The sequence below is a fragment of the Mirounga angustirostris genome, unplaced genomic scaffold (assembly GCF_029215605.1).
Source record: "Mirounga angustirostris isolate CCGP_5_RB_7025 unplaced genomic scaffold, mMirAng1.0.hap1 SCAF_7, whole genome shotgun sequence".
NCBI lineage: Eukaryota > Metazoa > Chordata > Mammalia > Carnivora > Phocidae > Mirounga > Mirounga angustirostris.
In genome coordinates this window covers 95,449,646-95,474,433 of record NW_026991715.1, presented here as the reverse complement: position 1 = coordinate 95,474,433, position 24,788 = coordinate 95,449,646, and the positions used below count along the sequence as shown (strand labels likewise).

Below are 24,788 nucleotides of genomic sequence, written 5' to 3'. Positions count from 1 at the left end.
GACAGAGCCTATACACTCCAGTGGGACCATCCCCATATGAGAACTGATAGACAAGGAAAAAAACTGGGAATGATTTTTTTTTTCATGTCTGTCCACTGCATCCAATTCATTCATTAATTTATTGCTGCAACAGATATTTCAGTTCCATTGTGCTAAGTGCTAGAGATACAAAGGTAAGCAAAAATAAGCAGGATTCTGCCTTAAAACGATTATAGGCTATGAGAGAGAAACACAGTCATCGAGGAATGACACAAATGTATGTACAAGGACAACTGTGTCAAGAACTTTGATGGAGGGATCCCTGGTGCCAGGTGAGTGTACAGGAAGGGTATTTCATGTGATCTAGGGCAGTGGTGGTAGTAGTCTTAGAAAATCTTACCTGGGAGGCCCCAACAGAGCTGGAAACAGGGCAGGGAGGATGACATAGTGTGGATTATTCCAGGCAGAAGGAAAAGTTTACATAGACCCTTAAGGATGTGTTAGCATAATGGGTCCAAGGAAGCCAAGGTGACTCAATGTGACTGCAGAGCGGGCAGGGAAAGTGCCTGAGATGGGTGCTTCCATGGGAGAGGCAGGTGGGCCCTTTTGGGTTTGTAGTGACAGATCTGGTCTTACTTTCTAATTTTTTACCAGGAAGCCAAAGTGTGACGGGTCAGATCTAAATTTTGCAGTGATTGCTTTTGCTTGCAATGTGGAGAATGTGCTGGAAGGGAAAGGGAGTACACTTGTGGAGGCCAGTTAAGAGGAGGGGTTTGGAACAGGATGGCAGTATTGGAGGAGAGGCGTACTTATCTTGGCACCTGGCTTAGTCTGGCAGTGAGAAAAACAAGCTCTAGGTTTACTTTTCATGGACTGAGGGTCCTGTAGGAGACAGGCCGAAATCATATATTTGGGAAACCTCCGGAGTAGTGGTGATAGATGTGACCAATAGGAATTCAATCTGTAAGTTGGTTGAAAGACGGGGATGAAGTTGAGATGAAACTTCAAAAGGGCTTATGAGCATTAATTTGTCAAACATAGTTTACACCAAATACAGTGTTGGTTGGGTGTGGATTCGTCCCACAGCTTTTTTTATTGCAAGCCATACTTTATGAGCATAATGATCATTAAAAAATCTATGTTTCTTGGGACTTAAAAAAAAGAAATATGTTTTTGGTATACAGCAAGTTTGCCTTGAGCAGGTTGAAATGAAAGCCTTTTCAAGCAAAGGCCATATTGAGGCCTCTGCTCAGCTAATGAGGCAGTTGAACCTGCCTGAAAGGGTCTCAAATTTAGTGTCAGTGATTCCTGGGACTGCCCTGGGTCATGGTGTCCAGTAGACTTCCCATATTACTCCCACCACTACATTGCTCCAGCATGACTTCCCTGAGCTATTGCTGTGAGCCCTCAGATGACTCATGTAGCCTTACTTGACTGCCTCATGCTTAAAATGGCAGGAACCCAGGTCTTGCAGTGTCTTTCATCTCAAGGATACTTGATTCCACACCTCAAAGATACTTGATTCACCTCAAGATACTTGACAAGGATCTTTCATTTCTTAGAGTTCTATGCTGTGCTTGATATGCCTGCATGATCTTCTGGATCACTGAGGACTTTGTCAGGGAACATTCACCGTCATGGTTTCTGGTCTTAATAAGAGTTCATTCCTTATCAACACCATTTTTTGCCCTGAGAAAATCTTAAGCTTGTTTCTGAAAACCCACTGCAGCTCCATGAAGGCATCTTGCAACTTCTCTCCCAATTTACTTCAATCAGCAAATGAATGAATATACAATTATTGAGCACCTGTTGTGTGCTCTACATTGTGCTCAGGATTTTCATTCACTTAAGTATCAGACACCCTTGTAAGGCAAAGGTTATGTTCAGTATTATAGGAAAAGGAGTCAGAGGCTCACAGAGGTTAACTTTCACAAAGCCACCTAGCAAAAAGAAGGTGGCAGACTTTTGTCAAACCCAAGACTTCTGATTCTATGCCCAAGACTCCTCCCACCTTAAATTGGTAAACAAGCTGGCTTTAGTTGGCTCATGGACAATGAAGGAAAAAAAATTGAATCACATGATGAGAAAGTTGTTTTCTTTTCATTTCCCTCTCAAACATCCCAATTAGTCAAGTAGAAAATGTGTTTGGTGTTAAAGTAGCTTTAGCATGTGTTAAATATTTGCTAATCTCCCTTTTTAACAAAGAGAGCTGGTCTCAAGCTTAACACCGTCAACACTCAAATCTTAGCAAGAATTTAATAAAATTATTTTGATTTTATCTTCTATTTTTGGAACAGCATATTGGTTTCCTTATGGTGGTGATATAAAGCTGTCTTTTAAGGAAGAAAATTACAGGAAAAATAAAAAAATGTTGAATAAATTATATTGTATGGGCACAATAATGATAAAAAAATCAGGAAAGTATATCCATCTGAATGAAGCTAGGAACTATTCCATTGATTTAAACTGCCTCCTTTGCTCCTAGGACACGTAGGGCTTCATGTGATAATTGAGGCACTAAGTTCTAAATGTGTTCATTGTTGATTTGTTTTCCTGGGAAACATACAGAAGCGATTATAATGAAAACTATCCTTGTCACTCGAACCATTGAGTCATTTTTCTTAAGTTTAAATTTTATAACCCAAATCAACCCAAACTAGTAATGGAGTCTTAAAACCTAGGAAAAATATGTAAGTTTATTGCAAAAGATAATATCCCATTTAAAACAGTTTAGAAATTTACAAAACCTTACATTGGTACATAGTCTTTAAGAAGGTGCTCTATAGATGAGCTGGTATGAAGTTCCAAGTATAGTGAGTACATATTTTTTTTAACTACAGAGAAAGCAGCTACATAAACTCCTGCAACTGAAGTTGATGTATTGGTCTTTTTCCCTTCAATTTTATAAAAGTAATTTTTGTTAAATTAATATCTCTCATAAAACCATATAACCTCAAGTACAGCATTTCTGTAGAATATCATAGTAATGTTACATAATATTTTACAAAGAAGTGATTTCACATGGTAGGTGAGTAGAGGTTTGGCATATGGATCTGTGTGTTGTTTGAAACATAGAGATGATCATTTTTGTTCAGCAGGATGTTGTTTACTGAACCCATTTCCCTCCTATTTAAAGTGTTCAATATTCAGAAGAGACCCCCTTCCCGATTTCAGGTTGGTGGCCTGAGCAGTGCTGTGTTGTGCTTTGGTATAGAATTATCATAGCCTCATTTGTTGTTGTTGTTGTTGTTGTTTTCGAAATGTCAACATTTTCCAACTCCAGTTTCATTTAATTCAGTTGAGGATTTATCTCAGGTCCCCAACTCAGTGTTGTAAGTGTATGACAAGGTGAGCTTCATTATCCAAGAGGTGGATTATTCTTTTTGTGTGAGTTACCTCAGATACCTCTTCATCATTCCAGGCTAACTCTGGCAAGTGATCCTGCTCAGCTCTGGGTCATTCTGCATTCTGCTCATTTTGATGTTGGAATGTGCACAGAGCTTATAAAGTAGGTAGAGTAGGTATTTATATCTCCATTCAAGAGTGGAGACACAGGTCCTGAAAATTTAAGCAACTTGCCAAGGTTAGTGTAATAGACTGTTCTGTTGCCTGGGTCTCTTAATTCTAGGAACAGGATTATTTTTATTCTAGCATGCTACCCGAGAATATAAATTAATTTGAAAATTAGCATAAGCAAAGCAAATTAAGATGGAAGCTCTACTATGAGAAAAATTATATAAGAGATCCCAAATGATCTTATCTTATTGGATTATCCTCTGTGCTGTTCTTTTCCACTGTTGGGGCCAACTGAGAGTTGATTGTGTGGATACAGAAAGATCTGTGGCTTTTAGCCAGTGGTAGCATATCTTATTGAAATGTGACTTCTTAAGTATGACAAGTGTATTTATCTTAATTCCAACTTAGTGTTATGTATTCCGGTCTCATTTTGTGGGTTTAAACATTACACTAGAAACAGAATGAGAACATCTTGAATGACATTCCAAGACTTAAATAGTACAAGCCGAGACTCTTTGCCAAACTTCCCTCTTGCTCCCACTGAAATAGCTTTGTGCACTGCAGCACGGTGACAGGGAAAGGTGAAGCTGTTGGAGTGGTTTGTTCAGTTAGTCTCAATTTGCAGTGGGGTACATACATCCCACGTGCACTCTGTAGACTCTAACTCAGACACCTGATCTTCAGCAAAGGGGATTATGAAATGCCTTCTTCACTGAATGCTTGTTGAGCTTTAGGATCCCTTTTCTAAGCATCATCAATGCAACCACAGGCTGGTAGAGAATTCAATGCAAAGGATACAAGCCTTTCCAACCTATCCCTTAATCCCTAAGAGTATGTAGCAATTAATTCTATTACTTTAGTAGTTTGTTCAGCCATGCAAGTTTGACTGGACCCACATGTATGAGGGTCTTGCCAAAAGAATGAGTCAGACTTCAAAAGAATTCAGACTTTGGGAAGGGAAGGTCTTTAATACAAAAATGGAAAAAAATATATCCTCATCCCCAGTCCTGATGCTTCTTCAATCAGGTGACCATCATGTGGTCATCACAAAGGGAGATTGTAAAGATTAATATACCTTGGAACCTATCTACAAGGCTGTTGCTGGGATGAATGAACAAGAATCAGTGTTGTGTTTTATCTTAGTCTTATGTTACTGGTAAGATGAAATGGACAGACAGCTACTGGATCTCGTGGTCTTAAATACTGCAGGGACATTAACTGTGGAATCTTAAAGTTCAAGCCCAAACCAGGTCCCACCCATTTGCCGACAGGTCTCAGGCCCCAGGCTGAGAACATGATGGTTTAAGGTAGGCCCTGCAGTAGTTACAACTGCAGGATAGCCATACCACCAAGTTCCTTATATCCTGCTGTAACCTCACTCTGCCAGACTGTAAAGCTTACACAACATGAGATGACACATCCTTGATTTGGGATCTAAGGGCTAATTAAAAATAAAAATGACCCAACCCACCAGGTGATCTTGCATTTTTATGCCCTACCTACTTCTGTTGTGCTTCTATATGCCAATATCTTAGAAAACTGCCGTTTATGTATCTAATTTTTTTCTGGGGTATCTGCTTATAACGCTCCTCTATCTTCCTGTTATTCACAATATTTTTTTTTCTTTTGGGATGATAAACCCAGGATGAGAAGGAAGTGTTTAGCATCATGGAGGTGTTGGAAATGTGATAGGGTTTTGCTCATGGTGGGAACCTAGACTCTTAAACCAGGATGTGGCCTGGTCATGTGTGACAGCGAACTAAGCAAGTGGTGACTCTAGGGTCCATGAAGTCCTCAGCAAGCGGCATTACTCATTCAGGTGAGATTAGTGGTCAGGTGTCCAGCAGCAGCTAAACCAGCCCTGAGTCTTTCCCATTTCACAAGTTGAATGGCTAACCACCTGGGGCCTGTGCTAAGAAGCAGAGAAGGCCTGAGGGCAGTGATTTCTCCACCTTGGGGAGGTATCTGGGAAGGGCAAAGGGAATGGACCCAACAAGTTCAGATCCACCAGAAGCATTTCTTCTTCACTTTCTTGGTTTTCCTCCTTAAGTCCTGTTTCTCAGGGACTGGGGTTTCTGCTGGGGACTTTGGTGGGGGAAATGTCTCCTCCACTGGTTCTGCTTCCTCCAGACTCTGTAGAACTTCATGGAACCTGCCTTCCTGCTGCCGAAAATCATATTCTACACTGAAAAACAGAGAGGAGAAGGGAGGAAAGTAAATTCAAATCAGCACATACTGATATAGCATCACCGAGTGTCCAACTGACATGGAGGAGCATAGGCTTTAGATCAAGCCCCACATGCTTAGGTACCTACTGACCTTAGGAAGATTGTGTCAGCCCTCTCAACCTCCAGTTCCTCATGGATGAACTGGCACCTGAAATGCCTTCCTTTTGGGGATGCACTTAAGTCTAAATGAGACGTGTAATATGACAGCCTGATAGTAGGTGTTCAGTAAATATTGCTCCAATCTCTCTCACACATTTATTTAATGTTATTGTTAATTCTTTTTATACATTTTGCATAAAACTGCCTCATAATAGAAGATTTAAATAATACAGATGAATATACAATAAAACTGACAACTCAGTTTCCTCATCAATAAAATGGACACAATAGCAGCAACAATCTCAACAGCTTTTTTGGAGTTAATACGTATATTAACCAAGTGAGAGAATACAAAGGAAGTACTTAGAGCAGTACTTAGCAGGTAGTAAGCCTTCCGTATTTGGTTGCTCCTATTAGTGTTGTTATTATTATCATCATTACCATTATTACCACTAATACATTATGTCTTGCTCTTTGCCTTGCTTCTCAATTGAACAATGTGGCTTGGAGAGCTTTCCATATACACTTACCTCATAGTATTCCTCCATGTAAACATATTTAAATACTTTCCTTTAATGGGCATTTCTTAATCTCCATTTTTTCTTTGCTATTTTCTTTGTGTGTTTTGGAGTCATTAATGTACAGATTCCATTGTATTATCTGTAAGGTAAACATGATGCACTTGGGGACTGGGTGTTCCCAGTGGTTGAGAGAGTCAGAGGTCAGGAAGTACAGAAGTTCTGGCTTGTTCACAGTGGGTGCTCACAGTGGGTACTCACACATGCCCTTGAGGGCTTGAGAATCAGGCCTGCCGGTGTGTCAGGGTTTGTCAGCTTGACTCATTAACTCTGACTCAGTTTTCCCAGAAGCTGGAGAGCCAGGCCAGAAAGAATGAATCCTGCAGATGCCCCCAAAGGCTGTGCATGGGTTCTCTCTGCCCTTAATTGTCCACTTTCCTCCCTAGGAGATTTACTTATGGAGGAGTTTTCACTGCCGAGATGATTATAAGAAGACTCTTAAACTCTTAGCTGTGTTTTCACCTGGTTTCATTCTAGAGCCTCAGATGGCCCGAGATGAGTAACCAGTGTAGGAGTGTGGAGACTGGAGGAAATGCAGAGTCGCAGAAACAGTGTATTCTCTTTGCTTGGGTAAGGAGCGAAATGAAATGCTCTATATGGAAGACAGAAGACCCCTACATTGGTTTGTGATGCAGCATGACATTTCTATCCCTTTCTACCCAGCAAGGGATAAAAAGGAGCTATCATTAAACGGACACTTGTCCTTATCTACTATCCCCATGTCACCTCACAGAGACCCAGGATCAGAGTAAGTGCTGCTGGAAAGGCAAATCATGATTGTCACACATGACTAATGAAGCCCCCCAACGGGCATTCCAAGATGGAAGAAGCTAAAGAGTCAAAAGAGCCAGATAGCATGTTTTGTAGCCAGACCGATGGGGTGTCAATGCTGAGGGAGCATTGGGAAGATGTTTCTGTATTTTTGATAAGCTTCACCCAGATTTTCTTCTCCTTGGTGTCATCCTTTCTTTTTACATTCCTCCTTGGTCTCTTCTATAGGGACATACTCCTGGCTGGATCACTTATATAATGGCTGTGTTTTTCAAAGCAAAGTTCCACAACTGATTAGCTGTGAGTTCTTGGGGAAGTCATTTCTCATTTTTTTAAGCCTCAGTGTCCTCATCTGCAAAATAAACATGGTACCTACTCATAGGATTTCAGTGAAGTTTAAAGGATATACATGTACAACACTCAGCTCAGAACAAGGCACCAAGTATTCAGCCAGTCATTCAACAAATATTTATTGAGTATCACCCATGTGCAAGACCCTCTGGTCGGTGCTAAGGAAGGAACGGTAGACAGATAGATAGACATTATTTCTGGCCTCCTGGTACTGGTAGGCCAGTGGCTCTGTGTCTTTGGTAAATGCCAGTCAACATCAAAAGCAATTAGGGACATTTTAGCCAAAGCCAAGGATTTGCCAGGTCACTGAACAGAGGCATCCACAAACTCAAACATTGAGGCTTTCACTTCCAGGATGCACTATCCAGTGCTGCACTCTTGTTTGTCTCTGGACATGGGGTGAATTTTTGTCTGTACAACCTGCACCTCACCCCCCGCAGTAGAAACTCAAGGAGATAGATTCAGAGGCTGGGTAAGAGTTGGTCTCCAACAACCTCTGCATTGCTTCAAGGAAAGCATTTAAAGCAGTAAGTTGCAAACTCTGATTCTTACCCCCACTAGCACTAATTCACGGATAGGGGACATCCACATTCACAGTTCTGTTACCTCCTAAAATATTCCTAGCCTTCCCCCACAAGGCACAAAATTAACCTCTATCCTAGATTACAATATAGAGCCCAAGAAGGTGGGTACCTCCTGCTCATTCTCAGAATTTCCTGTGCTTTCTGGTATAGGATAGTCCATCCACCTATCCAATCAGCCAGATAGCCAGCCAACCATCCATTTATCCATCTATCCATCCATCCATCCATCCATCCATCCATCCATCCATCCATCCATGCATACATCCATCCTACCTACCTCTAGCCATCCAGCCAGCCAGCCAGCTGGCCAACCAGCCATTTATCCTGCCCTGGGCCTGACACTGTACTCAGTTGTAGGGACTAATAGTAAGATAGTAAGATGTGGATACTGCTCTCATGGATCTTACATCCCAGCATGTGAGATAGATGATTAAACTAACAAATTGCTTTACAAATTGCTTTGCATTTATCTCAGCTACCCCTACCTTCCAGCAGTTCATGCATAAACCTCTACCAAATTATATGAACAGACACATAAACTGGCCTCCTTCTTTATATGTAACTTTTCTCTGACTTCACAATTCAAACAAACAAATGACAACAGCAACAAACCACTTGAGTTTGTTAAGATTCACAATAGTGTCCCAATACCAATTAGAAAAAAATAATGTTCTGGGGGATTCCAAAATATGTATAGAACTGGCATACCTGGAGAGAGAAGAGCCAGGAAACAGAATGTTAACTCTGTCGCATCATCACAATTTAAAGTTCAGCCCAATATAGAGAATAGAACAGGGCCTCTCAAGGGGAACACTCCTGGGTTTGAACAGAGGATATACCACTTACTGGCTGGGTGACCTTGGGCAAGTTGCTACTCTTTCTGAGACTCAGTTGAGAGCAGGGATTATAAAGCTACCTCACTGGGTAGTTGTGCAGATGGGACACAATAACAGGTGAAATGTCCTCTTGTAGGATATGGTGTCTGCCCACCCCCCTCTTCACTAAGTCTTTTGTCTTCCTATCTTAGGGACTGAATGCCTTTCCTCCCCACTCATACCTTTAGCTCTTCAGTAATTGTACACCTTGTCAGCAACATCACTCTTCACTCCTCCCCTCCATATACATTCAGGGAAGAATACACTCTTTATGTTTCTATGGAAACACCACAGGTTTCCATTATAATCATTAGGGCTTAGGAAGCTCCCCACCCCCCTCCTGCAACTGTCCCCACTGGTCTTGACAATTTAAAGGGGATTGAAAGTAACTTTCTTTTCAAGGACAGGCAAATAGCAGAGTATAGAGAAGCATGTACACTTTGGAAAGAAATTGATTAATGTTTTTTAGGCCAAAGCAATTTATTAACATAAAGGAAAATTGTCACTTTTCTTCTTATTCATCCATTTGACAAACTACTGTTTAGTTTGGAGGGGAGGAGAGGGAGTATATTTTGTTTTGGTAGCAGCTGCCTTATAAATAGGCAGGGGGCAGTGCCCTCTCTCATCTGTTTTCATTTTGAAAAAAAATTGGTAAGAATTCAAATAAATTCTTAGCAGAGGATTCTTTATAGATTCTGGGGATTGACTGTCTGCCTTGGGCTTGGTATCAAGGTAGAACACCAGTAACTTTTCCAACCTCACCTCCACTTCTTATTTTCCTCTTAATCTCCCTACCCTGACACCCTTAGCATTTGCTGCCACTCATATTCCATAGTCTGGAGGAGAGAGGTGTTGAGTGCTTAGCTTGTGCAGAGCTCTGCACACAACTTGGGGCAAAGGGTGGTCAAGAAGTTGTTGCGGTATAGGCTTCAGGCCTGGAACCATTGAGATAGTCCAGAGGTTAGTCCTCTGTGAGGTTAGTCCTCTGAAGATGCATGGAATACCTAACACCTGGTCCAGGGGTGCCCAACTCACTGGGGAGTCTTAGAGACCTTTCTGCCCAAGATGCCTGTGCATGGCACCACACTGCGCTTAGAAAGTGAGCTGTGTGGAAAGCAGGAGTGGAAGAGAGCTTTCGGGTTTTCTTCTTGAGGGCACCTCACTAATCTAGCTGACAGATCAGTGCTTTAGCCATCATGCTAGGTGAAAAGTAGAGGATGTTTTTCTAGGTAATTGGAAGGAGCGAGAAGCCTAAGTCATGGCTTGTCTGGAATAAGAAATAGAGAAGCAAAAAGTAGATAAATACATAAGTAGATAAGCAAACAAAAGAGCCAGGTTCTAGATGCAATATCTTGGCTGGGCAAACTGAAGTTGGGTGAGCCAGAAGGAGATAAAAGTTTATATAGGAACAAACAGTAGAAACGTCTTACTTTTAGATAGCACTTTCATATTGCAAACCTTTCAGATCTGTGTTTTTATTTTACCCGTACAATAGCCCAGGAAGATGGGAAGATTGTTATCCCCATTTAACTGACAAAGGGGTTGGCAAAGGGAAGTCACACCATGAGTTATGATCAGAATCTAAGCCTGGTTTCCTGACTCCCAGTCCTTTGTTTTTCCTAAAGAGATCAAACGCTTTATCCCAGGGTTTGGCTATTACGGGAGGTCTTATTCTAAGAAGAAAGGAAGAATGAGAGTACCTGCAGAGTGTTAGGTGAGGACATTTAAATGAATAATAATAACTCTAATGAGGATTGGTGCCTGGGTGGCTCAGTTGTTAAGCGTCTGCCTTCAGCTCAGGTCATGATCCCAGGGCCCTGGGATCGAGCCCCGCATCGCATCTCATCGGGCTCCCCACTCGATGGGAAGCCTGCTTCTCCCTCTCCCACTCCCCCTGCTTGTGTTCCCTCTCTCACTGTGTCTCTCTCTGTCAAATAAATAAATAAAATCTTAAAAAAAAAGATAGCAGTAATGAGGAGAAGTAGGAAGGTGGGGAGGAAGAGGAAGTGGAGAGAGAGGAGGGGTGGCAGGAAGACAGGGAGAACTACCACTACTCTCATTTATGAAGTTTCATCTGGATTATGGACACTATACTACAAGTTCAGTAATTCTCTCATGTCTCATGTAATTCTCACAACCCCATGAGAAAGATATTAACTTCATTTTACACACGAAGAAACTGAGGCAAGGAGAGGTTAAATATTCTGTCAAGAGTACACACTAGGAAGAGACAGGGCCAGGATTTGTGCGCCTACACTGTCCAGCTCCAAAGCTTGTATACTAAGGTATACTGTGCTGAAAGGACCCAGTAGTCTCTAGCTGTGTGAGGTCCTAGTTGCCAAATGTGTATGGGGGGTGGGTGGTGAGGTGGTGCTGATCAAGGCCTGGTGTACCTTAATGACCTCACAACCCTCTGTGAAACTAGACCAAACCCAGAGCTGGGCAGCATGGAGGGCACTTTATGACCCAGCTGACCAACCCACTTCATAATAGTGTTTCTAGCTTACAGGGCAGTTCTGACCATGAGGCTGCATTCCCAGAGAAGATGGGTACCCCGTTAAGAGGAAGCTTACTCAAGGTCATATAGGGACCCAGCAATCTTGGGTCTACTGTAGGCTGCTGAGGTCTGTGGTGGGCTTTTTGCACTTCCTTCTTAGCAGGTGAGTCTTGCTCTTGTATAAAGAGAAATGGTGACAAGCCACTGCCATAAACCATACATTCCAGGCAAGGTGGCTGAGACATTAATGATCCTCAGCATCTCCCTGAAGACAAAACATCTTCCAAACCCCTCTCCATCTTTTCATCATCTCTGTCAGAATGCTTCTGTGGCCCCTCTTGCCATAGAACCCAGGTGCACCACAGATTCATTGACCTCCTGCAACTTTCTTTTTTAAAGAATTAGCTGTAAGAATCAATGGAATTAACGAGGATAGTTTGGTTCCCCTCCACTTGGATAAATCACACCACTTTGGAAAGTGTCTCTGGGGAAGAATTACAGTCTGGGAAGGTAGGAGCTTTTGTTAGTTTGTTCCCCCCCACCAGCCTGGAAGGGATTTTGTTCCTAATGCTTTCTTCTAATGACCAGTTTGCTCATTATTTATCGGGTATAATTTTAAGCTTCACAACTTTAGCCATTTTAAGTTGGCAAGTGTACCCCTCCTCCTAGGGCATCTGTCTGCTGACGAGTCCTCAGAGAATTGCAGGTTCCCTTCTTGATACATTAATAAGTAGGACCAAGCTGTAGAAATCTTCACTGCTGATCGCTGTCTATGAAAAAAATCTGCCCTGCCTTCTGTAGCTCTGTGTCAAGAAGGTCTTGAGGTTAGGCCCTCAGAAATGGCAGGTCATCTCAGAGAACCTTAACATGTACATTCACTGATTATGCAAGGTCAAAGGTAAGAGGTAGGCACAGGAAAATCTCCTGAAAGCAGGATCGGTTTGAGCTCTGGCTGCATTAAATCTTGGACAAGTTGTTCATGGAACCCCGTTGAGTCTCAGTTTCCTCATCTGTAGAGTGATACCAACAACCATACCCACATTTTAGGGTTTTTGGGAGTCCGAAATGAGATGATACTTGTACAGTGTTTAGCAAAGTGCCTGGCACTGTGCCTGGTTCAACAAACTAATGATTGTTCCATTAACTTGATAGAGAAATAAAAATTGGGTCGTTCTGTGGTCAACTATGACCTCTGTGCCAACAGCCATCCATTTGTTATTCCTGTGAAATTCTAAACTTGATTGATTTTATATTTATGGTATGTTTCAGCCTCTTTAGCTATTAATGCATTAAAATAGGTTTCATTTTTATTTCAGATAAATTGCTGATGCTATAAATCCTGCTTTCTCCTTGCATTCTAGGGAGAAGAAGAAAGGGATAAAGCTACTGAAAGAAATGGGGGCTAGAAGCAAATGTCTTGGGGATCTACCTTTCGGGGCTCAGAGAAATTTCCACATGTACTCCAAACTCTATGTCTGTTTCCTACAAAAGAGAGAGTTTGAGCCATGCTTGGTGGCAGTTGTTTGGGGGATGCTGGATGGTATTGCCATAATGTCCCTCTTCCAGCATTTGCAATAAACACTGCTCAGTCCATATTGAAATGTGGTGAGGGCTACAAATGCCTCTGGGATTACTAGAAAGAGCAGATATGCTGTGTAATTTATAATTATTTTTCACTGCGGACTTCATCGCTGGCCAGAGGGAGGACTGTGGTTGGAAGGCGAAGCTCGCACAGTTCACCCAGCTCTACACTGGCAGAGCATCAGAAGCAGACAAAAAGAAAATACTAAATAATTTAAGTGGGAAGTGGGTTACTAAACCCACAGGCCTGGGTGCATATTGCATTTCTAGTAAAATAATGCCTTTTTCTCTAGTTAGGTAACAGCTTTAAGTGACAGGCAAGGCTAGGACCCAGTGGTCAGAAAGCTTCACCACAGAAGGAAACTCAAGGGAGACACTCAGCACCTCTGAGTGTATAACCCTAGGTGGCTCATGTTAGTCTCCAGAGCCTCTTTCTTTGGTAAGGTGCAGGTCTGGCTTTTCTCCTGCAGGGCACACGGCTGTAAGGCTTTGTCCTATGTTCCAGAGAGCTCTTTCTGATGCGTTTTGAATATCAAAACTGTGAGGGAGTGACACCGGAAACAATGGGAAAGCTGGTTGTTGGGTACAAAGGGTGGTGCTTGCAGCCAAATCTCCTTTTGAATATCCTTAACTTCTCTGTCTGGTTCAGAAGGAGTTGTAACAGTGGAAGAATCAATAATGGTGAAAAGGCAGCCCGTGGTCTGTGGAGCTTGAGGAAGTGAGGATGGTGGTGGAGGCTCCTGGCATTCGGTGTCATGCATATTACCTGGTTCAGGAGCATAGGGTGACTACACCTGTCTGGTGAAGAGGGGGTGGTGGTGTGGGGCAGCACTTTGCATACCCACCCTAACTGGTATTTGTGATTGCTCCTCCAGGACTTGCCAGAGGATAGTCCTAGCATTTGGGCTCTTGGCTTTGGAGCAGAATCAGGCTTTAATTGGTCTTAACCTTAATTGGAGGAGGAATGTCAGCAGGGATTGCCATTCCCTTCCTGATCTCAGATGAGGCCTGAGGAGCTGGGAGATGTGGCAGGAAGGAACGATTACAAATGGAGGCCCTAAGTAATGCATAAGGCAAGCCTGGGCCCCAAAGTGGACTGACAGAGACTCATTTTCCCTTCTCTTTGGAAACAGGAGGCCTCAGAAGTTACGCTTTACTATATGAGCAAGGCCCCTGACCTCCTCTTCCTTTCCTGTTGCATCCACTCTCACATGTACCCCCTTGTTAGATCTGTATATGATCACCTAACCCTATAATTAGTAGAAAGGTAAGTCATCTTTCCAATGATGCATTTAAAACAAAAACTGTTTGCTGAGCTATTTTATTAGCAAGAATTTTCTTTTCATGGGCATGTAGGCTGGTTGTCACAAAAGTTTCTAGTAAATCAACTGCCATCTCTTCCTTTCAAGACCCTGGTTTTGGGGCGCCTGGGTGGCTCAGTCATTAAGCGTCTGTCTGCCTTTGGCTCAGGTCATGATCCCAGGGTCCTGGGATGGAGCCCCGCACCGGGCTCCCTGCTTGACAGGCAGCCTGCTTCTCTCTCTCCACTGCTTGTACTCTCTCTCTCTTGTGCTCTTTCTCTCTCTCTCAAATAAATACATAAAATCTTAAAAAAAAAAAAAAGACCCTGATTTTACCTAATTGAATGTCTCTTAAGCTTTATTGGGATCAGAGCTTCCCAAGGAGCTTGCTATAACTTCAGACTCCCATCCTTCACCCCACCCCCCGCTCCAGCAGGTTTGGGGCTTTGTGAAGGCCAGCAACCAGGATTCAGACACCCAGGAGACTCCCATGCAGGTGATCCATGATCACCCTTTGAGAACATTAATTAAGGCCTGCATCTAAAATATAAACCCTCATGATGCCCTTGGCTGAGGGGAACTCGGCCATGTAGCATTCTGCGGACACCCCTCAAATAGGTCTGGTCTCTGAAGGCAGCATGCTGTGGAATCTAACTAGCAGGCCCTAGAACTGAGTCCCAATCTTGTCATTGCCACTTACTAGCTTCAGAGTAACTGTGCATATGCCTCACTTTCTCAGTCCCAATTGTCTAATCTGAGTATTGTGCAAGTACCTGAGCCTCAGTTACCTCATCTGCAAAATGGGAGTATTTTTATCTGTCTCACATGATGGTGAGGATTAAATGTGAGAACAAAAGGCATTTATAATGACCAGTAATAATAGACACTCTCTTCTTATTTCTTTTTCCTAATCTTCTTCCCAATAGATCTCTGCCCTCAGCTAGCTGTTATAATTATAAAAATCATCAAAAAAAAAAAAAGTCAAATAAACTGACCTCCTATTAGATGTGAGTTGTTTATGAATCTGAGAGTTTAATCTGGCTGTATTATTATTGCTACTGAAACAAATCATCACAAATTTAGTGGTTTAAAACGACACAAATGGTACTCTTAGAACTCTGGGGATCAGAAGTCCTCCAGAACTATAAATCACGGTGTCAGCAGAGCTGTGTTCCTTCTGGAGGCTCTGTGAGAGAGTCCGTCCCTTGCTTTTTCCACCTTTTAGAGGCTGTCCACATTCTTTGCTTATGATTTCCTCTCTGGAACCTGTTTCTGTTGTCATATCTCCTTCTCTGACTCTGCATTTTCTGCCTCCCTCTTCCTTTTATAGAGATCCTTAGTATTTAATCGGGTCCACCTGGACAATCCAGGCTACTCATCCCATCCCAAGATCCTTAACCACATCTGCAAAGTCTCTTTTGCCATGTAAGGTAACATATTCACATATCCAGGAATTAGAATAGGGACATCTTTCAGGATCATCATTCTACTCACCACTCTGGGTTTTGATATTTTACCAAGAGAGACTGCAGATCTAATGTCTTAAACCCGTTTCCCAAAGAGATCACTGGGGCAGTTCAGATACCATAGAAGGGAGATACTTATTTGAGCATGGAGGGAGTTTGTGGTTTGCCACAAATCAAACTTTGCCTTTCCAACCACAGCCGGTACAGAAGTACTGGGCAATAATGTTGGATGGCCGTGATGAACAAGGATCTCAATGTCCTATGAAATTGCAACAAGCTCTCTGATTAATCGAAGAAAGATTTGATTAGATTCTATCTTGTTTAGAGTATGTAGCATTCCAGGTATTTGAAAGTCAACAATCTTTGTACTACATTCGGTTGTTGTTTGATTCAGTTCAAAAATATCTACTGAGGACCTGCTGCATAGAAGCCTTCCTTCCCCAATAAGAACATTTGATTAATTAAGACCCTCCACTTCCCAACCAAGAGTAGGTTTTACTTTTGGGCAATCTAAATAACTATCTCTAACCCACCACTGCTTTTTATCCTTGCCCCAGTCAATGTAGCCATTTCCTTTTTTGACAAATATCTACTGAGCATCAACTGTGTACTAGACACTGGCCCTCAACTTTGAGATATTAGCCGTCTGCTGAAGGAAAGAAACTCATCAACACTATGTTACAATGCAATAGGATAAATGGTATAGCAGAGGAACATGCATGCTATGGGGTTCCACCATAGGAAGGAATGTAAGGTTATCCAGAAGAACTGGCTTTTAAGCTGCAAGAGAAAATTTCCAGACAAGACGGGGCAGAAGAGGCATTCCAGGAAATGAGAGAACTTATGCAAAGGCACCAAAGCATGATAGAACACACAGTATTTGAAACTAGCCAGAGTTCTCTGTGGCTGAGGAGAAATAGGAGACCCAGCAGGTAAGAAGGTTAATATCACATTCAGAGGGCCCTGAAAAATTAGCTAAGTGCAGCAACAGAAACCAGGGCAAAATTGTTTAGCAGGGGAGTGACATGTTGAGATTTTACTTTTCAGGTACTTTAGCAATCTGTGTGGAGGATTACCTGGGATGGGGCAAAAGGGACTTACGGCAAAAAGATGAGGTAGTGTTCAAGTGACAAATGATGAGGGCCTTGACTGACCAGAGACAGAGGGGAAGAGGCTAAGGGGATGGATTTAGCAAGTAGGATTAGTAGCCAGTTTGATGTGTGCTGTGAAGGAGAAGAGTGAGGCAGTGGGAACTAAGGTTTATGATGTCATGGTTAATGATGTTGAGCAAAGTAAGAAATAATAGGAAGAAAATAAGGAGTGTGTTTTGATAAATGGTGAATTTGAGGTGGCTTTGGGATACCAACATGGGAATATTTATAGGTAAACAGAGAGAGAGAAAGAGCAATCTCATGAAAAAGGTAGGGGAGGGTGGTGTCACAGAAATAAATTTAAAACCCGTGAGTGCAGTGGAAACCATGAAAAGAGGCTAAGGCTGAGAAGAGGAGGCAGGAGAGAGCTGTTCAGGTAGACCCCCATACACTCAACAGCTCTTTTGCTGCTCTCTCCTCTCCAGCATCTTTTAAACCTTCCATGGCCAACCTCCCCCTTCACCCATTTCAAATGCTAAGTTTGCAGCTTGCTCTTTATTAGCATTTCCTAAGCAACACGCTTAGATGGGAGAAGAAATTTTTTTTTTTTTTTTAATGAGAAAGACTTCCTATTCTTTCCCCTAAAACATCTGAGGCATTTTACAACTTAGACCAAGCAGATTTTTTCTGGGATTTGTGTCCAGAAAATAAATGCATGATTGGTGTAGCCAAAGACCTCCAAAGAGACTCGGTGATTATTTTTTTAGAGTGACCGTGAAGACAAAGTGCTGGAAAAGCAGAGAACAGCTGAGGGATGGAGGAGGGATGTGGCGTGGAGGGACACAATGGCCTTGAGAAGAGGAAAGGAGCTTATTCCTTAGGACAGCGTCTCTCAAACTTCATGGTTCATTCACCACCTTCCAGGCCTTTGTGAAGCTCCCCACACCATCTGCATGTTTACTTACTTTTTTTTTCTCTCTAAATCAATTCACTTTTAAACTTGAACACTTATCCAAAACAAGAATATCACTTTTGAAAGTGGAGACTTGCATCACTTGCAATGAATATATGGAGGGACTAGTTTTCAAGGTTAAAAACTTCAGTAAAAACTTTAAAACCCTCTGTTTGGATACTGTTGCTTGCCTATGGCTATGAACCTGAGAGCGGCTTTCTCTTGGCAAAGAAGTGTGATAAGCAAGCATTAGAAAGGCTTTGAAGATACTCTAGTACCAAACTCAGATTTCCCCTGTTAGATAATCAGAGGAATTGAATTAAATTTAAAAAAAGGACAATCTTCTCACCAGGTAATTCAGTGTTACTTAATGTTGGTACCACGGGTGGCGTTCACCCAACCCTTTGAGTAACTTGTCCTAGGATTAACACTAAAGCGGTGAGGAGATTGGGGACTAAACAGCCTGGGACCAGCTTAAGGTATAGAGGCAATTCCCACACTCTTCCCTTGGTACCTATAGTAGTCACAATTCCAAGGAGCCCATCCTCCCTGCCGTATGCAAGCCCCTGGGAGCCCCTGAGAGTTAGGCATGGGATCTGTAGGTATTGGTATAGTGCTGTTCTCCTTGGTGAGGTAGGATCTGCCAGAATGATCCATGGTAAGAAGAAAGCCAAGGGGCAAGGGGTTGGGGCACCCAGAGGGCTGTTCTTGGAGCAGGGAAAATGAATTGGATAGAACAAATGACCTCTCGATGGAAGCAAGTAGCATAGCCATAGCCTTTGGCTAATGAGGCCACTTGGAAAACTTTATGTGTTGCTAACTTAGCAGCAACATCTCCGCAGAAGACCCAGCAGGCAACCTATCAGGCGCCCATGTGCTTTATGTACAGTGATGGGGACTGGGCCCATCCATCATCAGGGAGAGGGACTACAGCTTAACAAGGCCTGAGGATGAGTATTTCACATCGCTTGTTCATCAGTTTGTAAGATCTGACTTCCCAGGACACAACACAAGGTTTGAAGTCATTTGAAATGTTAAAAAAAAAAAAAAAATGACAACTCTCATCTTCCCACTTTACTCTGATGGGGATGTTGTTCTGATCTCTTTGCTTTCATCAAATTAATTGCCCGTTCCTTCGCAATGGCTTAGATACAAGGCTGTAGATACTGTCTGGGAGAGCAGTCTGGCTTTGAATGGTAATAAGGGATGGACGCATACAATGGCTGTTCTTGGAAAACTGGAAAGGGATGTGTGTGTGTGAAGGTTTGCTAACCTGTGCAGGGGTGTAACTTAATTTAGAATGTTTGCTTGGGATGTTTGAAGTACATACTAGAAAAATGCAAACATTCTCAGACTTTTGGAGGTCATAGTTTAGCCAAATATTGCCACTTTTAATTCAGCATAGAACATCAGAACGTCAGGACCGAAAGGGAACATAGGGACAATTTAATTAAAAGCCCTCACTTTTCAGATGAGGAAACTCAGAGGCCAGAAATGATTTGTTCAAGACCAGGCCATGAAACTCACAGTAGATTGAGAAATAACCCCTTGTCCTTTTTACTTACAGACCTCAATAAAAAGTCATCTAAAGATGGTAGAAAATACAGCATCCCCTGCTGAAAAAAAGAGACCATCCAAAATTTAAATGGAAGTTCATTAAAAGTCATTCTTCTTGTTTACGATGAATAGTTTTTTGTCCTCCCTAAATATCTAGACATTCAATAGTTTTTGTCCTCGTAGTGATTAGGAAATTTGCTTACGATAGGAGATAAAAAAAAAAAAAGGAGTAAAAAGTTAGGAAATTGATAAGACTGCCTATTTACATGTTCTAATACCACAGGCCTTTTCCAGGGCTCCCTTTTCTGAGGGGATATTTTACACTGTGATAAAGGGCATTTCCTGTGAGTGGTTGTGAAACTTGTGTTGGTGTGAAAAGACATGGTCCTGTGACCCCCAAGCATAAGGAGTTGACAGTTCACTGAGAAAATGCCCAAGGTCCGAGGCCCTAAGTATAGGAGCCTCCTGACTTCCATTTCCAGCACCCCTCTGCCCCGCAATCCCTTGTTAGGATGAAATCCCAGGATTGCACTAGAGAGAAAGAGAGATTTTAGAAAGAAGACACAGACAACACAATCGGGCTTCAATTTGCTCAGGCTCTAGCTGCCTTTGTCCTCTGAGATAGAAAAGTAATAGCGAAAGCTTGACTGTATACTTTAGTCAAACAAAATTAGATGCCATCAACTGATGGCATCAAATGATGGCTTTTGACCACTTTTCTACCATGCCACCGAAAGTGGACTGCCAGCTAAGGGGGCATTGATCTTTCTAGTAATAACAGTAATAAGCCCTTGCATTTGTACAAAGGTTTGCAATTATACAAGACATTCACAAAAATGAGCTGATTTACTCCTCGTGGCAACTCTTACTAGGGATAATTGTCCCCACTCAACAGATGAGGCAACTGAGCCCCAGGCAGTTGAGCAGGCATCAGACTTGGGGATTTTGACTTCCAAGTTTAGCACACTTGCCACTATATGAGTTTTCCCATCTACCACTTACAAAAATCTACTTTATTGTAGCAACCTTACCCTCCGCTAGAAGGAAATGATGTACTTAGTAATGAACGCAAAGTGCTTAGCACAGTTCTTGACACATCTTACGTACTTGGCAGGTGATAGCTACCGTTGAGGAAGAGGCAGGGCAGTGGAATAATCATCACAGGGCTTGGGATCAGAAAGACCTGGATTTGAGTCCTGAGTCTGACCCCTCCTGCTCTCTGAAAATGTTTAATGCAAACTGGGTCACATGGCTTAGCTTCCCTGAGGACATTGACACCTGCCTCACAAGGTGTAACTGTGAAATGAGATACAAATATGCACGCAGAGCTTAGCGCGGTGCCTATACTTACTGTGAAGTAAGTGTAGGGCAATTAATGGGATTTGCTCATAGACCTTATTGTAAGGAAAGGAAGCAGTGTCTGCCTTGGAACCAGATGTTAACATTTCATAGTTGAACACCTTGGTTTTTTTTTTAGGTTTCAGGTATTCAAAGGCCTCCTCTCTTTGCCTCTCTCTTGACTTTCGGTGTCTGAGTTTACGAGGGTGTTCTATGGCCCCCACAGCTTCTGTGCTCTACAGAGCAGGCCTTGGTTGTGGCCAGGTACCTGTATATGATGCACGCCGTGTTCTGGCAGGTACTGCAATTGTTGAGATCTTGACCAGTTCGATAAAAGTTGCGCCTGCAAGATAGAGCATTTCCTGGATAAATCCATGGGCAAAAGCCCCATGGGTTGCACACATTCTAGCTACCGGTTTCCTACAGCATAGCATTACCCCTCTTATCAGTAGCAATGCTCTAGAGTTGCATGGCAAATAAACAAGAAACCCGCAATAATGGGACCTCACATTTCTAGAGGGCTTTATAAATGTTTAAGCACTTTCATATCTGTTTTCATGCTGACGATAAGCCAGTGAGATGAGTCAGTTATTCTTACCTGCACCAATAGTTAGGGAAACTGAGGGACTTTGCAAATAGAAGGGAGATTATTAAAACCCCTGACCATTTCGTTCAGTGCATTTCTCCGTATCACCACAGTGCTTCTTTCTTATAAGGCAGTGTTGGGTCTGATTCATATCAGCAAATGCCAGTTAATAACTTCTTCCCTCTCCTACCCTTTTGTTGATTAGCTTTAGCCATTCCTTCTTCCCAGTCTTTAGGGGGCACTTTTTCAAAGGAAAGCATTCCATACCTAAACAAATCACTGCCTTCCCCTCCCCAGACTGGTGCTGAGTCACCCAGGAAAGCATTCTGTGACTTTTTCTCTTTGCAGAATTGTGATCTCATTTCAGTACCTATTTAGTGGATCAGTGATGGACTGGCCAAATCCATCAAAGTGGTTAGTGGAGGGGAAGATCAACAGTAACCTCAAGTCCTTTGTAACAAACACACAAATAACTAAAATCCTGTGCAAATACAGCAACTTGCTAGAAGGATGGACTTGGGGAAGTAGCTGTGTGCTGTCATCTTCTGCCATCATTCCGTCTCATTATAAAAATACTTTTTGACCCTGTTATTTCACTGCCCCCCTTTCTCCAGTCTGTTGATATTTGGAAACCAAAACAAATAGCAATGGAAATCCACCAAAGCCTAGAAATGAATGAAACCCATTCGGAACAAAGGGAGGCCATTGGTTATGATTTGGGGAAACCACAGAACCTCAAAGACTTTGGAGACATTTTATTAACAGAAACCAGTGCTCTCTCTCTCTGCCCCTGTCCCGGCAAATGGCTTAACCCAGTAGTTTTCAATATATAAAAAAAAATTCACCTTACCCTTCTGTGAGAGCTCGAGCTTTCTCCAAATCTTGAATTACATTCAAAAGGACTTTAATTTTCTCTTGGTTCGAGTGCAGAGATTCCTCCACGGATTGCAGCCTGCCTTGGAGATCACAGAGTTCCCCCTGTGCCAGGTGAATTGGATTAATCCCACCAGTCTCTCCATTGTTCTGAAGTTTGGTCTCCCTTCTTGGAAGAGGAGATGGGAGGTGATTGCTTCCTGAACAGTTTTGAAACTCCATGGTGTCTGACTGGGTGGGGTTCTTTGCCATCTGCTCCCGACACATGGGGGCAGAAATTGACACGCTGTTAGTTTTGAGAGACAGTAGATCCTGGTGATTGTTACTCAATGAAGAACAGTCTGAAGCCCCTCCTGAATGGGTGGGCTGGCTGTGGAAGCCTGGTGAGGGAGAGCTGTGAGTCCGTGGAGGTGACGAAATACATGTTTCCTTTGACTGAGGTGACAGTGGGCCAAGGTCTTTGTCATCAGAGTTGTCTTTGGGCAAGAGCAATTCAGGTTTAAGTTTTCCTGTGCCTGGCATGTAGTTGGCATCGCTGGTGGCATCTAAGCAGGAAGGGGATCTTTCTGAACCTGATAGTGGCACTGTTCTCCCATCACCTGGACACGGGTCAACCAGAGGATGGACGGAGTTGCTTTTGTCACCTGACCTGTCTGGGCTGAGAGTGGACTTTCTAGCTGCCCAGGGAGGACTGTGGTAAATATCATCTGGGACCTGAATGGTAGCAGTTGCTTTCTCTGAGGGCCTCCAAGTCCCTGCTTCCAAGCATACGCTAATAGGCCCATTGCTTTGCACCTTGGACATTCTAGGAGGAAATGGGTGGGATACTTTGACTCTTCGAGGCCCATCCTCAAGATGCTGAGCCAACCTTAAGTAGGCAAGTTCTGAGGATACAATGTCCTGTTCTGAGAGGTTGCCGTTGACCTGGATGGCACTTTGGGATGCTGTTGGCATTTCTACCAGGGACTTGCTGGATGGGAGTCTCTTCCTTTTGAAAACTGGGAAATGCTTCCTAAGACTGGGGGAGGTTTGGATCGCAATGTTCCGAAAGCCCCCTGCCTTCTGGGACCTGGGGAAGGAGAGTGAGTAGGTGGGGAGGTGATGGTGCCTGGAGGCCTGAGTCTTGCCCATCACAGCTGGGTCCTCAGATGCTTGGATGTCAACCTCAGCTAGGCCAGGTGGAGTCTTACTGGTCCCATCTTCCTTGAAACGTACCTGCTGAGATTTGCTCCTGCGATGGTGAGGTTGTTTCACGAACTCCACTGACTCTAGGCTGTTACGCTTTAGAAGCACAGGCCGCACTTTCATATTTTGCTGGGCCATTGAGCCTCACTTGGAAGGATTGGGACCATACACTTCTCCGGGGCACATTGCCTTAGGTCTTTGGAACAGCATCTAATGATGGCATCTCAGATGCGGAGATCTGCCAGCCAGGATGAAGTGGTCCTCTCCTCTGTGTATGGGAGGCTCTGTTGGCCATTCCCAGCCAGTAGATTCTCCTTGGGAGCTATCCGTAATGCTCTCCCTGCCGTTAAAATTCTATTTCATCGTGGTGATAACTGCCACTTAGATAAACAATGAGTTAGGCTAATCATTAAACATCTGATCTACCAAGAGAGCTGGTGGGCTGTTTATCAAGAGAGGCTGGCAGGCGGTTCTGATCCCGGAAGAAGCTTGCTGTCTTGAACGAAAAGACAACAAAAGTACCATTTAGGGGATAGCGCCAGACTCCCAGTGTGTGAATTCCAAAAGAAACCTGCGACGTCTGGAACATACGGCTTCCTTTCCCAGAGCATCAATTTCCACTGTAGAACTGTAGGAAACTTAAACACATCTTCTTTCCGGAGCATGTAAACAGGCGGGGAAATCAGTGACCTGGGGGCTGGCTTCTTTGAGGATACATGATGCCCCTAAGGGAACATCCCCATTTGTGTCAATCACAAGTTCCTCCTTTGGGGCCATCGCTTTCTTTCATGCTGTTTCCTTGTTCGTCACAAAACCCAGTGGGGTGTGGCCAGGATAGGATTGAGGCATCCGAAGGCATTCAGAGGGCAGAATCACTGTCTGAGTGTCTTGGCTGAAGTGCACATGTAGGCAAAGTGAGCCCCGTTCGCAGCCTCTGGAAATCTGAGTGAGAACTGAGACCACCCGGCCTGGGGGCAGGGGTCTGGGCCTGGCAGTCCTGCCAGCAAGTGAGGAGTGTCTGAAAGGGAAGAGAGAAGGGTTGCAACTGAGAATGCAGTTTGGACCTGGGTTTCTCTCCAAATACCAGCACCCTGCCTGACCAAGTCCTTTAGGGTGGCTCTTCTAGGAGTAAGTCAGCTGCAGTGCCCCTCTTTCTGTTCCCCTAGTGAGCCAACCACCTTGTGGCCGCAAGACCTTGGAACAAAATGCCTGTCTGCCTAGACCATTTCCTCCTCCCACTCCCAGGCATCACCCAGCGAACTCTTATTCATCTTTGAAGTCCCAGCTTATATGTCACTTCCTCAGGGAACCTTTCCAAGGACTCCTCCCTCATATACACCTTCAGTTCTAGACCACAGCAGGACCCTCCTCTGCCTTCTT

General features: G+C 43.3%; 2 protein-coding genes across 2 annotated transcripts in view; one reads left to right on the top strand and one right to left on the bottom strand.

The window, feature by feature from the left end:
• Nucleotides 1-24,788, top strand: part of DOCK2 (dedicator of cytokinesis 2) — a 419,219-nt gene that overhangs the window by 203,888 nt on the left and 190,543 nt on the right. The gene's annotated exons all lie outside the window — the stretch shown is intronic.
• The window catches only part of INSYN2B (inhibitory synaptic factor family member 2B), a 118,614-nt gene continuing 96,512 nt past the window's right edge, over nt 2,687-24,788 (bottom strand). Inside the window, exons 4-6 of the mRNA XM_045901606.3 lie at nt 22,201-24,426; nt 21,033-21,107; nt 2,687-5,680 (exon numbers count right to left, since the gene is read on the bottom strand). Coding sequence (XP_045757562.1) covers nt 5,494-5,680; nt 21,033-21,107; nt 22,201-23,546 — 1,608 coding nt within the window. The 5' untranslated portion in view covers nt 23,547-24,426 and the 3' untranslated portion in view covers nt 2,687-5,493. The remainder of the gene's footprint in view (nt 5,681-21,032; nt 21,108-22,200; nt 24,427-24,788) is intronic.